The sequence below is a fragment of the Leucopleurus acutus genome (assembly GCF_964270905.1).
Source record: "Leucopleurus acutus genome assembly, chromosome: 3".
In the NCBI taxonomy this organism is placed as follows: domain Eukaryota; kingdom Metazoa; phylum Chordata; class Mammalia; order Artiodactyla; family Delphinidae; genus Leucopleurus; species Leucopleurus acutus.
This window is the reverse complement of record NC_139145.1, coordinates 122,840,897-122,857,328: the sequence shown is the minus strand read 5'-3', so window position 1 is coordinate 122,857,328 and position 16,432 is coordinate 122,840,897. Positions and strand designations below refer to the sequence as shown.

The 16,432-nt window shown below is 47.9% G+C and overlaps 1 protein-coding gene across 3 annotated transcripts in view; it reads left to right on the top strand.

Moving 5' to 3' along the window:
• The window catches only part of MAST4 (microtubule associated serine/threonine kinase family member 4), a 159,950-nt gene extending 149,432 nt beyond the window's left edge, over window positions 1-10,518 (top strand). For all 3 annotated transcript variants that reach the window (XM_082835748.1, XM_082835750.1, XM_082835749.1), the window contains 3 exons: window positions 1,154-1,290; window positions 3,536-3,717; window positions 4,065-10,518. In XM_082835748.1, coding sequence (XP_082691874.1) covers window positions 1,154-1,290; window positions 3,536-3,717; window positions 4,065-7,954 — 4,209 coding nt within the window. In that variant the 3' untranslated portion in view covers window positions 7,955-10,518. The remainder of the gene's footprint in view (window positions 1-1,153; window positions 1,291-3,535; window positions 3,718-4,064) is intronic.
• The last annotated feature ends 5,914 nt before the right edge of the window (window positions 10,519-16,432 follow it).

The following is a 16,432-nucleotide window of genomic DNA, read 5'->3' as shown; positions in this document are numbered from 1 at the left end:
ATGCTCAACTCCCCATCTCTTAATACCGCTTAGAGCTGAGTTGCTAGGCATCTTCCAGGCACAGGCCTTTTAAAAGGCCCTTCTCGGGCTTCCCTGGTGGCGCAGTGGTTGAGAGTCCGCCTGCCGATGCAGGGGACGCGGGTTCGTGCCCCAGTCCGGGAAGATCCCACATGCCGCGGAGCGGCTGGGCCCGTGAGCCATGGCCGCTGAGCCTGTGCATCCGGAGCCTGTGCTCCCCAACGGGAGAGGCCACAGCAGTGAGAGGCCCACGTACGGCCAAAAAAAAAAAAAAAAAAAAGGCCCTTCTCCATATGCTTCTTGTCTTCTTAAGGTAATCGGGGCCATCTGTGACTCCGAAAGGACGTGTTTCTCTCCTGGTTATTAAGAAATTCAAGAAGAGGTCATTGATACGGGAGTGAAGGGGGTGGGTCCTGCCCACTTGCCCAGGGCACACCTCAGCTTGCCCTCTAACTCTGCTCTCAAATCCATCCCCAGGGCCTGCCCAGCCAGCCCCTGTCCCAGGTTCAAGTGGTAGGGCACAGAAACCCACCAGGAATGACCTCACCATGCCTGACCTGGCCAAACAGAGGCTGTTTCATACCCGCTGGCATGAACTTTCCAGCTCTGCCTGCTGACAGGTTTTCTGGTGGTAGAAAAGGAACCTTTAAAAATAATTTAAAATAGAAGTCTCATTCAGTTTTGCTGCTTTATGATGTTTTTTTTATGATTTCTAGAGAGCCCCTGGGCATCTTTATACTTAATACATATGGATGAGGATAACTGTGATTTATAGAGTCCTTTCCATGTGTCACCCTCAGTGCTAAAGGCTTTACAGACTCTATCTCCTTGATCTTCAGACGAGCCCTATGAGATAGGTGTGACTCTCCTGTTAGATGGAAAGCAAGTGCTCAGGTCACAGGCTCAGATTTGAGCTCAGCTCTGTGGAGTTCCAGATCCCACCCTCTTAAGGAAACCTCACATTTTTTTTCCACTGAGTTTGTCAGGACTTCACTGCTTGAAGGGTCATTGACCCATGGAAGCCTTTTGTATGTCCGTCCTTGTGGATCTTTTCTTTGTCTTTGGCTCTCCTATCTCTGTTCTGGTCTTGTTTCATCACCGCATTTCGCTTTAATACCACGTCATATTTTTATAGAGTGGAAATAAAGTGTCGATCACGACCACCCCATTTGAGAACACATCAATCAAGACGGGGCCAGCCAGGAGAAACAGCTATAAGAGCCGGATGGTAAGGCGGAGCAAGAAATCCAAGAAGAAGGAAAGTCTGGAAAGGTGAGTTAGAGCCATGCTCTTCATGGGTTTGGTGCATTCCCGCACTGAGCGACATTTACTCCTTGCTTAACGTAAATGCTTGCATATGAGAAGGACCCATTTCTCTGTGAGAAATGTTGCCCCGTGGTTCACATGTATTTATACATTAGCGTTTATATTCCTTCGTAACAGCATTCTTTTTCATAGTGAAAAGGCTTACGTAGTTACACTGTAGAAGAATTTATATTGCTTCTTCTCATGTGTGAGAACCATGAACAGCCCTTTGCCTTTTCTTAAGCCTCTAGACTTCATTTCAGTTGAGTTGGATTTGAGGAACTGAAACTTCAGGCAGTTTTTAGCATGATATCTGTATTTAATAACGTCCTTTACATTATCTAAAAACAAACAGTTGCTTTTTTTTTTTTTTTGCGGTACGTGGACCTCTCACTGTTGTGGCCTCTCCCGTTGCGGAGCACAGGCTCCGGACGCGCAGGCCCAGCGGCCATGGCTCATGGCCACAGCCGCCCCGCGGCATGTGGGATCTTCCCGGACCGGGGCACAAACCCGTGTCCCCTGCATAATCAGGCGGACTCTCAACCACTGCACCACCAGGGAAGCCCCAGTTGCTATTTTTTAATGCCAGATGTTTGAAGATAACTAGATCTTTAAAGCATCCAAATAAGCCTAGAAATAGAAAGGCTTTGTTTTACTGACTGAAAGCCTAACTTGGCTACACGTTTGCACTGTGAGAGGCACCGTGGGTACCATTTTGTGCCCCATGCAGGCACTAGCAAGGTGTGTGTGTGTGTGTGTTTCTGGTGAGGATGTTTCTTGCCAGGCAGTTGTCTAGATGTGCTCCCTGCACCATGCCACAGCAGCCCTACTTTGCCCACTTGGATTTGGTGTGTTGGATCACATTATGAGGATTTTTGATGATAGAAAAGAAAAATAAGCAAATGAGAAAGGAATGATTATTGACTCCAGGAAAGACAGAGTTATACAAGGAAGGAAAATAGAATTATGGCCAAGCTGTGAACAGTATTTATCATGTAAAATAAAGAAAACACCAGCCTTTTTTTTCTAACCAAAAATTTTGGTTTAGCGCTACTAAGAGGAATAGAAACAGGGAAGTGTTTTTGGTTAGAAGGTGGAAGCAGTTGTATAAGAGCTTAATTCTCATTTTTTGTGGTAGGAAATCAACAGATAATTTCTAAAATCGAACAACTAAAAAAACAGCGTAAGCACATTTCATAGCAATATGCAGACAAATAGGAAAAGAAACAGCTAAAAGACTAGAAAGTGGTTTCTCTGGGAATTGGGAAAAAGGCAGAGCAGGGAGTTGCTATTTTTCATTACAAACTATTTGACTTTTTAACCCAAGTACGTGTATTACTGTGATTAAACTTACACACACACACACACACACACACACACACACATACACATTTTGAGATCCTCCTTTTTTTTTAATGTGAGCTTTATATTTTAATGGTGGTTTAGGTCATATAGAACACACTTGCTTCAAGGGGTAGCAGCGTGTAAACTACCTGGGGATGAAGGAACTCTGTACAGCCACCTGCACTTCGAAGCCACCTGAAGCTGTGCTTTTAGCTTTCAGATGTGCTCGTGGGACACTAACTACACATTTGCTTGTGCTGCAGCGTGGTGTCTCCTGCCCTGCTGATGTGATAAGCTTCATTTCACCTTGCTCGGTTTTTCTATGTAAATGTACAGCGTGCACAGTCATGAGGAATATTCAAGAGCTCACAATGGAATAAGCACAGCAAACAGCCCCTCAGAGATAAAGCCTCTACCCAGTGTATCACCATCCAAGAATTCTATATCCAAGATGATGGTTTTTCTTCCAGGGATTTACTTTGTATTATCTCTTAATTAATTAAATTGTGTCAGTGTGTTTGGGGCTATGTACTCAGAAGCTTTCAGGCAAAAAACCGTGTCCTCAAAAACCTGACATATAAATAAATGAATGTATATTTATTATATATTTTTCCTCTTTTCACAGCTCTCCTTAAAGTGCTTGAAATTAAGAGAAGAGAGCTTCCATTGTGTATTATCAAAACCTCTTCCTTTCTAAGTCATAAAAAAGTTTTGAATATAAAAGTGGGATCCTTCTCTTTAAAAGGATCTGCCGTCATCCTATCACCGTCTCTGGCACAGGGGCGTGTACTGAGTGCACTGGTGCTATGGGTAGGAGGAGTGGTTTTGAATGTAGAATCTGATCAGTTTTCTTCTGTTTTCACTCTAGGAGAAGATCCCTTTTCAAAAAACTAGCCAAGCAGCCTTCTCCTTTACTCCACACCAGCCGAAGTTTCTCCTGCTTGAACAGATCCCTGTCATCAGGGGAGAGCCTCCCGGGGTCCCCCACTCACAGCTTGTCTCCCCGATCCCCGACTCCCAGCTACCGCTCCACCCCCGACTTCCCATCCGGTGAGTGAGTCTCCTTGCCTCTCAAGAGTTGAGGGGTCACCATCTGAGATCCTGGAAGAGAGGCTTATTCCTGCTTAAGGAAAGAAGGTTGAGGTTGTAACTGACAGAGAACAGGATTTATAGGAAGGTCAGAAGATACAGCTGTTCGGTCCATTAAAAAAGACAGGAAGTACTGGGTTAACCCTTGGTGTGGGGAGGTTTATCTGAAAAGCATTTATTCACTAGACTTAGATGCTAAGACAATTTGCTGACCTTTACCTGACCTTATCTAAAACAGCTAGGTCTGGAAGCATGGAAAGCAAAGGGAAAGTGGCCGTTGCTCACAGCATCCTGTTTTCCACCCACAGGTACTAACTCCTCCCAGAGCAGCTCCCCAAGCTCTAGTGCCCCCAACTCCCCAGCAGGGTCAGGACACATCCGGCCCAGCACTCTCCACGGCCTGGCCCCCAAACTCAGCGGGCAGCGATACCGGTCAGGAAGACGTAAGTCAGCGGGCAGCATCCCGCTCTCCCCGCTGGCCCGGACACCCTCTCCAACTCCACAGCCCACCTCCCCTCAGCGGTCACCGTCCCCTCTGTTGGGACATTCACTTGGCAACTCCAAGATCTCTCAAGCCTTTCCCAGCAAAATGCACTCCCCCCCGACCATCGTCAGACACATTGTGAGGCCCAAGAGCGCAGAGCCCCCGCGGTCCCCACTGCTCAAGCGCGTGCAGTCGGAGGAGAAGCTCTCTCCCTCCTACGGCAGTGACAAGAAGCACCTGTGCTCCCGCAAGCACAGCCTGGAGGTCACCCAGGAGGAGGTGCCGCCGCGGGAGCAGTCCCAGCGGGAGGTGACCTTGCAGAGCCTGGAGGAGAACGTGTGCGACGCACCTGCCCTCAGCCGGGCCAGGCCTGTGGAGCAAGGCTGCCTGAAACGCCCTGTGTCCCGGAAGCTGGGCCGACAGGAGTCTGTGGACGAGCTGGACCGAGAGAAGTTGAAGGCCAAGGTGGTGGTGAAGAAACCCGACGGGCTCCCAGAGAAACAGGAATCCCGCCAGAAACCCCATGCACTTGTCAATGATGTGGAAAACCTCTCTGCTTTTAGGCTAGAAGACAGAGAGAAGAAAATCTATCCAAAGGCTTCGGAAAGGTCAACTCATTTTGAAAACAAAGCAGCCGCGCAGGAGGCCCAGGCCCCGGGCAGCCTGCTGAAAGATGCTCTCCACAAGCAGGCCAGTGTGCGGGCCAGCGAGGCTGTCACCTCGGAGGGGGCAGCAGCTCCCGGGGACCACAGCCAGGGCACCGGTGACCTCAAACGAGCCTCGGCTCACAGCACCCTCCAAGACGGTCTCTGTCACGCCACCCACAGGCCCACCGCCGGGAAGGGTGAGTACACGGAGAAGTCCCCGCAGGCCAAGGAGGGTCCCCGGTGTGAGAAGTTAGACAGCAAGCTGGCCAACATCAATTACCTCAGAAAGAAGATGTCCCTTGAAGACAAAGATGATGGCCCCTGCCCTGTGCTCAAGCCCAAGATGACACCTGGTGCCCAGGAGGGCCTGCCGGGGAGCGCGGGCCGACCGGCCGGGGGGCAGCAGGAGGCCCAGCCGGCCTCCGAGAGCCGCGCGCCATTCGTCAGCGGCCACGTGGCTCAGCTCAGCACCGTCTCCTTTGTCCCCCTCAAGGCCCTTTCTGGCCGGGTGGACAGCGGAGCGGAGAAGCCGGGCTTAGCTGCTCCAGAGTCGCCTGTCCGGAAAAGCCCCTCCGAGTATAAGCTGGAAGGGCGGTCTGTGTCATGCCTGAAGCCCATCGAGGGCACTTTGGACATTGCTCTTCTGTCTGGACCGCAGGCCTCCAAGACGGAGCTGGCTTCACCAGAGCCTGCCCAGAGCCCCAGCCCAGGCAGTGACGTAGGGCCCCCTGTGCCACAGGCTCCCGCCGGCAGCGTGGGGAGGAAGGGTGAAACTGCGGGTCAGAGGGAGTCCTCCCCTGCCAGCTTCAAGGTGAACAAATCCTACCTGCTCGAGCCTCGGTTCCCACCACCCAGCCGGGGTCTGCAGGGCTCACCGGCGTCACCCCTGCCTGACCCAGAGGTGAAGCTGGACAGGAAGGTTTCCCACGCAGCCAGGACCCCGGTGACCATCGTGGAAAGCCATCCCCAGCGGGGGGAGGGCAGCCCCAGCCAACACCAAGACCACAGGCCCGACGTTAAGCTCCTTCCCCTCCTGGGGCAGAACCTCCAAGGTGCTGACCCGTCTAGGTTGCGCAGCCCGCTCCCACCTGAAGGTGCCCCCTTGAGGGAGAAGCCTAGCGGGAGGGAGTCGTCCGAAAGGGGCCCTTCCACAGCCAGAAGTGAGCGGTTGGCTTTGAGGGCCGACATCCGCAGAGACCCCTCCAAGGAGCTGTATCCACTAGAAGCTGCTAAAGCCAGTGACAACTCCAAAACCCTCCCCGCTGTGGGGAGGACCCGCCCAGATGTCTCCACCCAGACCCAGGCCTTGGAGAAAGCATGCGGGCCTTGTGGGAGAACAAACCCCAAAGACGGCCGAGATGAGGTGAGGCCACTGGCCAGAGAAGACCCCTCTTTGCACTCTGCAGCGGCTCCTTGTGAGAGGGAGCTGGTCAAGGGAAGGAGTGGCCCGGAATCTAAGCTGGCATCCGCTTCTGCCAGGTGGTCTCTGGAGCCACCCGGGACAGAGAGTGAGAAGAGTGAAAAGCTCTCCGGTTTCCGATCTGTGCAGAAAGATGGTCCCAAGGAACCAGAAAGGAAAGAACAGCCCCTGCAGAAGCATCACCTCACCAGTAACTCTCAGCCCCTACCTACCACCAAAGAGCTCCCTCGCCTGGCCGCTCAGCAGCATTACACCCAACAAAGCTACCCTGCTGGCTCTCTGCCTGGGAGCAAGCCCTGCGCTACACACTCAATCCTGGGCCTCCAGGACCCTCCCAAGCCCACTGCTGTGCTCTGTGAAAGCAGCAGCCACAAGCCCAGGTCTGGCCCCGACACAGACCCTCCAAAGTCTAAGCACCCAGACCGGCCCTTCTTCTCCCAGAAGCTGAGCATTGAGGCTGCAGTGGGCAAAGAGCCTGGTGCCCAGCCCCCCGGCAAAGAGGGGAAGGGCAGCAGTAAGGGTGTGTCAGAGGAGTTCCCTGCCCTCCCAGGTCCCCAGAACACAGCCCGCGATGTGATTGGCCAGGGAGCAAGTGGGCCCTCAGTCCCCCTACACATGGAATGGGGTCCTCTAGACACCAAGCTGAGACCCACCAGCAGTGGGCATCCCCCAGAGGCACTGGAGAAGCCCGCACATCCACCACGGCAAGGACCCCTAGGGGCCAGTGAGTCGGTGGACCAGAAACTTCCCACTGTAGGGGAAAGGCAGAACCCATCTCCAAAGGCCCCCAAACCATCCACTGTGAAAGATTATCCCCTTCTGTGCAAACAGACAGACAGGAGCCTGAGTCCGCCGGCTGCCAGCGCTGACGCCGGGAAGTCTGAAGGCAAGAAATGCACCGAAGCACTTTACTCCCCTGTGGACAGCGGGAAGCCGGGGGCCAGCCTTTCCCCGGTGCAAGGTGAGGCTGGGCCCAAGGGCACGGAGAGGCCGGCAGCAGCCGCCGGGAAGGGCTGGCCGGAGGCCAAGGGGAAAGGGCCCGGTTCCCAGAAGCCACTGACGGAGGCGGGCAAGCCCAGTGGCATGAAACGGTCGCCCTCGGCCACGGCGCAGAGCGCTTTCCGCTGCACTGCCCTCCCCGAGAAGTCTCTGAGCTACTCCTCTGGCTTTCCCGAGGCTAGATCAGCAGTTCTAGAGACTTCTACAACCTGCAGCGACACCTTCTCTGCCAAGGCCGGCAGGGCCACAGCTGAGCCCCCAGCCTCCAGCAGCAGGGACCATCGAAAGCCCCTGCCTGGGGGGGATGGCAGAACCCAAATGACAAAGAGCGACTCCTTGCCATCCTTCCGCAGCTCAGCCATCACTCTGGAATCCTATCACCCCAACCCAGGCGTGGGGGAGGGCGCCAGCCACCGGGACAGGGTCCTCTCAGGAGCGACCACCGAGGGAGAAACCAAAGGGAAAGAGCCGGCCCCCGCCCAGCCAGCTCAGACTAGGAAGCAGAATGTGGGCAGAGAGGTGACCAAGCCGTTCCCCGCTCCAAGCGCGGAGCGCCCCATCGCCCTTCCTTCTGAGAAGGACTCCGGGGTGCGACAGAGGCGGGGGAAAGAGAGTTTGCGCGGCAGCCCACACAAAAAGGCCTTGTGATGGGGCAGGCCCCCGGCGGGACTGGGGGACCCAGCCTGCGTGTGTAACTGCATCTTGACTACCTTGGAAACCAGCACTGTGGGAACCCCCCCAGGCAGAGCCTGGAGCCTCACCGAAGAAGGGGGAGAGAAGAAACAGGAAAAGAAGGGACCTTCTTCCAAATGCCTTCCCAATTGGAACCGGTAAACTGTTACCAGATAGTGTTTGTACAAAAAAAATACAAATAAAAATAAAAAAACAAAAAATCTTTTTGGTTGAGGTTGAGGTTGCGGATTGTTGAGGAAAACGATTTTCTCTGTAAATACCTAGCAATGTGTTTGGTTTGGGGGATATAGAGTCGATACTTTGCTGCTGATGGCATCATTTACTACAACTTTTTTTTTTAATAAGATTTTCGCTCTACCGTTGATCATAACGCAGTAATGAAGCAAAAGGGTTAAACCTGGGTATATGTAAAAGTATAGATGCACCCATATTCGTGTATATACACATCCACCCACGTGTTCTGGTCTGTGGTTGAAAAGAATATTTCAAGGCTACATTTTCCTACGTTAAAACATTCTAAGTCGAGTTGAAGGTGAAAGAAAGCCCCAAATACACTAGATTGTAAGCCTTCCTGTGTACTTTTAACGAGTGATTTTGATAGTACTGTATCTGGCTACCTATACTTCCAGATCTAAAGAACTACTCGAATCACTGCCTTTGGAATCCTCCTCCAGCAGAAATGGCCACAACAGATGGAGCTAGCCATTTTCATTTCATTTCATGGTCATCCTAATAGCCATTTTGATCCTGGGCCCAGCTGTCTGAAAGGCCAGTTGTCCTTGTCTGTGGGTGTGTATGTCAACTCCTCACCATAGGTAGAGCAGGGGCTATAAACACATGTCGACTTATTTCTGTTCTTTTGCTTTCCCTTTCTGTTCTCTCGCTTTCCCTTTTCATGCTCTTAAACTCAGGCCTTTATGCTATGAGTCACTAGTCTAAGAAGCACACATTTTATAGTAGTTCTGCACCAGCCCTGCTGTTGAACATAAAGGAAAGTTGCTGGCCGCACACCAATCTGCTAGTACTTAGGTTGAGTCATAAGCATCGGGCATTGGAAGAGGTTTTAAATTTGCTTTTTTGAGGAGAAGTCGGGGGACGGGGTGGGGTTGTGGATTTGGGCATCATAGCATATATTTTAAGGACTAATCAGGACATCAGATACATTTTAATACATAGCTGGGGCCTTATGTTGTAGACGAAGCTTGCTGTTTTTAGCAAGTTCCTGGGTTTCACATTCATTTCTGATGCATCAGGTAGCTCCGTACATTTCATAACATGATCTCTTTATTTGTATGCAAAAAAAATACTGTATTAATAAAGAGCAGCATTTTTGTAACAAAAAGACTTGTTGGAGCTATTTGGTGCTTGAATGTGACTGTCCTTTTTACTTTTGCTAAGCCTTATTTAAATTTTGTATACCATGGAATATGTAGAATTTGTCCAATCATTTTAGTGCTGAGGGGATCTTTTTGTTTGTTTTTTGTTGCAGTTTTCCTTCCTGGTGGATTGTTTTATATTGTAAGACAGCACTTGCTGACATAAGTACTAAGGCACTAAGAGAAAATACACACAGATAAGTATTTATAAGATGCTTGGGATCCGTAGCAGGATTTTTTGTTTTGTAAGAGAGAAAAAAAAATTACCAAGAAGAAATACTAATCCAGCACCCAACCCCCCTCGGGAGCGTCTTAGTATCTTCAGGCTATAACATTGTTCACCTAAGCACAGCTTCATCTTACAGCCCTGTGGATTATAAATCATTCAGTGAGGCTGTAAGCTCCGCTCCAAAAACAAAGGCGTAACTTAAACTGCTTGGTTGTCCTTCATTGTAAAATGAGTTGGCAATGGCAAAAAAAAAAAAGAAAAAAAGTCTCCTCCTTGCTCTGAAATTTTTTCCCGTGAGGTTTTAGCCATTCCCCATCACTATGTTTTGAATTGTAGAAGAAACAAATATGTTGAAAGATCTTGAATGGGTTTCAAAAACGGTCTCAACATTTATAATTCATACGTGCATTTGGCGGTTGTCATAACCCGATCCTTCTGCACCCAGACATCTAGACAGGCCTGTCGGGGAGGTAGTTTATGGTTTACAGCCTTTGCTTTTTAACTGTCCACTTTCCTTTAAAGCACAACTAGCTGCTTGTTTACAAATGATATTTTTTAATGTATATTTTGTATAGTGTATTATCATTTTTGCCAAATATGTTTTTGCATTTTGGATGGCTACGGAGTACCTAAGGTTGCATTCATGTAATACCTGTTCGTTGTTGTAAACCTCTCCAGTCAGCTGGTAGAAATTCTCCTGTGTTCTATTTTGGTCGGTCTCCTGTGATTGTAAGATGTGCTCCTCGGTAGTATTCCCAGCTGTAGATTTACCAGCTACAAAGTTTGTTAGGATCTGTGCAATAAAGTGTTTGCAGTCTTATTTTCTCTAAGAAATTCCCTATGGATGTCATAATTGTTGTATATTGAACAAATATTTATACTTATGCAGTTGCATAACATTGAAATAAAAATTTAGCATGAAAAGATAATGACTATTAAGTTTTTTCCCATATACACACATACATAGCGTCTCTAAAACATTACTGAATGTAACTCTCTTATGGAAAGGATGGTTTTCTGCAGATTCCTTTCGGTGAGTGGAGTGGTTTGCTAATTTTTTTTAACCCACACGAACATGTTCCATTCTTTGAGATTAAGTCTTCCTTTAAGTCCTTCCTCTGTTTTCTACCAACCTTCTTCCTTTGCTGCAGAACTTGCCAACTTTCACATCATTCTCACCATTTTCCCTACAGTCTCAGGAAGAAGTGTCCTTTCTCCATGACTCCACCTACTTCAATTCTCCCAAAACCTTGCTCCATCAATTACCATTGTGTTCTCTCATCTTTCTTTTCCTCCCATCCTGTCTCCTCCCTCGTAATTAAAAAGCATTAAGACCATCAGGAAGGAAGGAAGCAACCTAACATTTATTGTCTGCCTACTATATGTGTACCCTTAGTACTGGGCAAGAAGCTTTTTATCTGCCATCTTATTTGAGCCCCCAACATAAGCCTCAAACCAGGTGGTGGTGGCATCCGCATTTTACTGGTGAGCAAATAGGCCCAGACAGGCTATGTGACTTACTTAACATATACCCTGTAAAGAGAGCTTGGATTAGAGCGTGGATTTTTCTGGTTCTAAAGCTCTTGACCTTTCTAAACATTACCAGGTATCATGCAATTGAATTCAAGACCCAGGGCCCTCTGTGAACGATCTAAGCCATCTCATTTTCTAAGTTTACATGCAAAAAAAATCATATGGTGCAAAATTACAAACCTGGTGATTGGCAGGAAGCCATGAGCCAAGCAAGCTAATCGTTCTCTGTAATAGGACTCCTTTATTAGTCCTAATTAATTACTAATTAGTCAGTAGGCAATTTCCCTTCTAGATTTTTGGTTCACAACACAAATGTTACGTGAAAAAGTGTAGCTCTGTTAACTGCGGAAATTTGCTTACTTCAGTATAGGCCAGACATTAAGGAATTCAGTGGTAGGGCAGTTCACTCAATTTAATTTCCTTCCTGCCAGTATGTTTTTAACACTTTCCACACAGTCATTTTGTGTTATTCCTCTTTCTTCCTACCTCCTACCCCAGTTAGTATCGTATGCGTCTCATATATCTAAGAAAGCTGGAAATGACCACAGCTTTGTTGAACCTTGGTTTTATTACTTTCTGTATACTAAACGTCAGTCACTTGGCCCAGGTTCAGGGCCTGAGGTGTGTGGCAGTTCAGACACCTCAGACCCTGTACTGGAAGCATTAGCACCATTCGTCATAAAAAAAAACATGCAGCAGCATCGCCTGGATTCCCGGGAATCCAAAAGACAAGGTCACCGTCTCTTATCACAGGCTGCCGGTGGGACTGTCAAGCCCAATACTTGGATGCAGGCAATGAAAGAATCTTCTACCGAGACGGACTGAACATCGAGTCTGTTCAGATGTGGGGAAAAGGAAGATCTGTTGCATATGGTTACTAGGAATTGCGCCATGCAGCTTTACAGAAAGTCTCTTAATGTTGTAAAGCTGACAGACTCTAACAGAGTCATCTGATGTTTCACTGAAGCGCTGCCCGGAGAGGGCTGTCAGAACCTGCAGGTGAAGGATGAAGCATTTACAAGGCCTAAAGCAAGCATGCTGCAGCTACTGAGCCTTCGTATGTCAGCTGGCGTCTCCATGTCCTCCAGCCCTAACCTGTCTAAATAAAAAATCTTTTGCCTGAAAGTTCTATCCCTTTGGCATACATATGCTATGTGAAACAGTACTGGGCTGAAGTGACTTTCCTCGGCTGGAGGCAGTCCTTTGTAGGGACAGAGGGTAGTTCCTGTGGAGGGCCTCCCATGCGCATCAGTTCAGTGCTACCCAGGAATGCGAGTCCTAGCTCCTCAGCCTATTGCCCCTTTCAAGTGGGGATCCTTAGAACAACTATGGCCCCCTCTGTCCTCAAGGAAAAGGAAAGAGCAACCCAGGAAGCTTGGGCTTGAGCATTTGCATTTGAAATCACAAAGCCTTAGGAAAAGGCTGCTCCTTTCTCAGTACTATCTCTAAATTCTCACTACCTCTTTATTCTTGTGCCTTTGTGAAAACAAAAAACCCTTTAAAAAGAAAAATTCTGATTTTTTTCTTTATTGCACAATACGTGATCAATTGAAGGCAAATTAAAAATACAGAAAAGCAAAACAAAATGTTTGAATCACTGCAATTCCCCAGCCACTTTCATTCTTCAATCTATATGGATTTTTATGTTACCAAAAAAAAAAAAGAAATAATAGTGGGCCTGATGTTTGGTAACCTCTTTTGCTTAGTGTGAAATCAAAAATATATTTCAATGTCTATAAATATACTTCTGCAATATTATTTATAATGGCCGCATGGCACTTCATGTTAAGGACATGCCGCATTATTTTCTTTCACGCGCACGGGCACAAGTAGAGAAGCTCAGATGCAGATGTTTGAGGTCATCCTACTCTTCAGTTCTTGGCTCATCAACCTTGGCGCCAAGGTTCATGAAACTTATCCCTACACTCCCATCCAGCCTCCTCTCCTACCCCACAGGCAACTTTGTTAATGGTTTGGTTTTGTGTTCTTAAAAAACATAGGTATCATTGTTCTGTATACATGTATTTTTAATTGATAAAAATCATGTTAATATGTCATTTGGGTTGTTTGTTTGTTCTTTTTTCCATCAAGCTCTATCTGTTGGTTCACAAAATGACTCTCATACATAGAGGACAAGGAGAGACCAAAGAAAGAGACAGTCACTCCAGAGTGGTAGGTGGCAGGTTTAATAAGCAAGGGAACTTACCTATGAGGCTTATCTTGGGCTGCCACAAGACGAGGAGATCTCCGCACCCACCTGCCACGATCTTAAAGGTTGATATAGAAACCTTACCGGGGTTCAGCTGTGTATACCGTGCAGATGATCTCAGCAACACCTGGCTCTCTCAAGGCTGCGTCCTGGAAAATGACTCCCACTGTGGGAACACCACACAGCCTTTACAAGGCCAGGGGAGGAGATGAGGAGACTCCAATTGCCTGGGTCCAGCTTTCGGTTCAACTGGCGATCATGTCCTCTCCATGACCTCCTCCAACACTATATGCTTAAGATTCAACTACCTTGCTGTAGCTGTGTCTAATCCATCGCTCTGGCTACTGTATGATACCCCATGGTGTGCGTCTTACACGTTTTACCTGCCCATTTTCCTAGCGATGAGCTCTCAAATTGCTTTGAACTTCCCCCTCCATAAATAACGCTGTACTGCATATTGTTGTGGAATTGTGAAATTTTGTGAGACACACCCAGCTCGGGATTGGTGGGTCACATATTTAATTTGATGAATTTTTGCCTCATGGTCCTAGAATAGCTGCACCAGTCTCCACCCATAAGCAGTGCATTGCAGTTCCTATAATCCTACATCCCACCTACACTATTATCCAGCTTCCTCTTTTTGCCAGACTGATATAAAACTTTATCTCATTTTAACTTGTTTTTCTTTCATTCCTAGTAGTATCAGCATGTTTATGTTGTTATCCCACCCAAGAACGTAGAATGTCTTTAATCATTTATCTCTTTTTGGACGTTTAGGTTGTTTCCAAAGACAGGAGAAAGAGAAAAAGGGTCTCCCAAGCTGTTTAGAAAGCCCATGAACCGACATAAATGGAGACGGGGAAGACAGATGAATGCTCAGGTGACCCGCTGTCTTCTACTTACCTTTGTAGGATCTAGTACCATGTCTCGAACAGCCAAATGTTTAGAGAATATTCTCTAAAGATGGGGGGAGGGGTGGCGAGAGGTGAATGTTCAATGCAGTTCACTGTTTAATCTTTCATGAGCAATAATGGCTTTTAGAAACCAAATTTAAGAATAATAGGTCAGTCCTTTCCTTTTTCAAGACCCACAGTATTCCATAAGTGATTTCAAGTTGTCAACAGCTGGGATGGAGTGGGGGTAGGTGGGAGAGCAGGGTAGTTGAGGGGCAGAGGCTGTGGCCTGGCAGTGATGGCAGAAGAGACTAATGAGCTGCTTGCCCAGATGTCTCACCCTTGGATTGGAAGGCTCCTTAACGCTTTTTTCCCATTTTGTTCGGAAATTTCCTCTTACAGGATATGGCGTAGTTTTTCAGCTCATTTGACTCATGGAGCCTAACACAGGTTTCTGTTACTGTTTGATAAAGTTAAGAAAAGGAAAGGACTTTACATGAAATCATTTGACTGGGAGTCCAAGGCCAACCCTAGTCTAACAGAATCCCAGTATCCAGAGGTGGGGCACAGGAATCTGTTTGGTAAAGAATTCCCCAAATGGGGCTTCCCTGGTGGCGCAGTGGTTGAGAGTCCGCCTGCCGATGCAGAGGACACGGCTTCGTGCCCCGGTCCGGGAAGATCCCACATGCCGCGGAGCGGCTGGGCCTGTGAGCCATGGCCGCCGAGCCTGCGCGTCCGGAGCCTGTGCTCCGCAACGGGAGAGGCCGCAGCAGTGAGAGGCCCGCGTACCGCAAAAAAAAAAAAAAAAAAAAGAATTCCCCAGATGATTCTGCTGATAAACCAGTATCCGGGAGCTCTGGGAGAAACACTGGGCTGCTGATTCCTCGGCAGCCTTCAGACTAACTCCTGCCACACCAGGCATCCTAGTTCTTGATGTATCGGGCAATTGATTCGAACTCAACACCCAGGACCACCCCATCGTGACTTGCGTAGAACTAACTGCATCCTCTCTTGCTGTAATTCAAGTTAATTTTCTCTTTAACATTCAGGGCAGATAGAAAGCAATGTCAGCCACCCCTCTTGCCTGCTACACTAATATATGAAAACATTATAGTCATTTATTTCATGCTTTTGTAAACTTCAAAATTGTAAGCGGCACTTACTGGGGAATTAGATGGGTAGAAATAAAATGACAGTTTCCTGCCCTGAAATTTTACGTGGATACATAGATAACGGCTGTGTTTGGGTCTGTGCTGCGTTCAGTTAACAGTGATGGCTGCTGGCACAGGGGAAATGTAAAACGTGCTCCCAGACTGTGGGAGTTGCAGCTCATGCAGAGAGTCCCCTGTGATGGAGGCAAAGTCGGTTTTCATGGACTTCAACGCTGTTTGCTTCAGGACACTTTGAAATGCAGGGTCAGCTCACTGAGCTACAATATGCAATAATAACATGTTTTTATAGGAGTAGCTTGTCATAGCAGCCACAACATAGGATACATAAAACCAGTGAACACACCATGTCTGCAGAGTCTATCCTAGTAACCAGGATAAAGCAATAAAACTGACAGTAGCCATCAAAAACTCCCTTTCTGACTTTGTAGGGTGAATTGACTGTTGCTTAAAACAGAGGAGCTGTCACAAAGCCCTAGATAGATCAGTGCTCAGTTATGGAGTAGCACATGGCATTGCATGGAAGGGGCCTGATACATGAAAGCAAGATGGGCAATTACATATTGCTAGAGCTTGGATCCCTACGGTCTTTAGTGCAATGCAATCCGCATCAGAGATGCTCTACAGGAAGTTTTTGTTTTTCCAAGTTACACATTAAATATTATGGAGGACAGTGTGGGTAGGGAGTGGTAGGTCAGCAATTTGCATTTCCTATCTGCAGCTTAAATCCTTAAGGCAGAAAGGAGCTTAAGTTTGTTAGAAGGCACAGGGAACTCAGTGGGTTGGTGCTATCAGAGTGGATTCTTTTTTTTTTTCTTTTTTAATCAATAAATTTATTTATTTACTTATGCTGCATGTGGACTTTCTCTAGTTGCAGCAAGCAGGGGCTACTCTTCATTGCAGTGCACGGGCTTCTCATTGCGGTGGCTTCTCTTGTTGCAGAGCACAGGCTCTAAGTGCACGGGATTCAGTAGTTGTGGCACATGGGCTTCAGTAGTTGTGGCTCACAGGCTCTAGAGTGCAG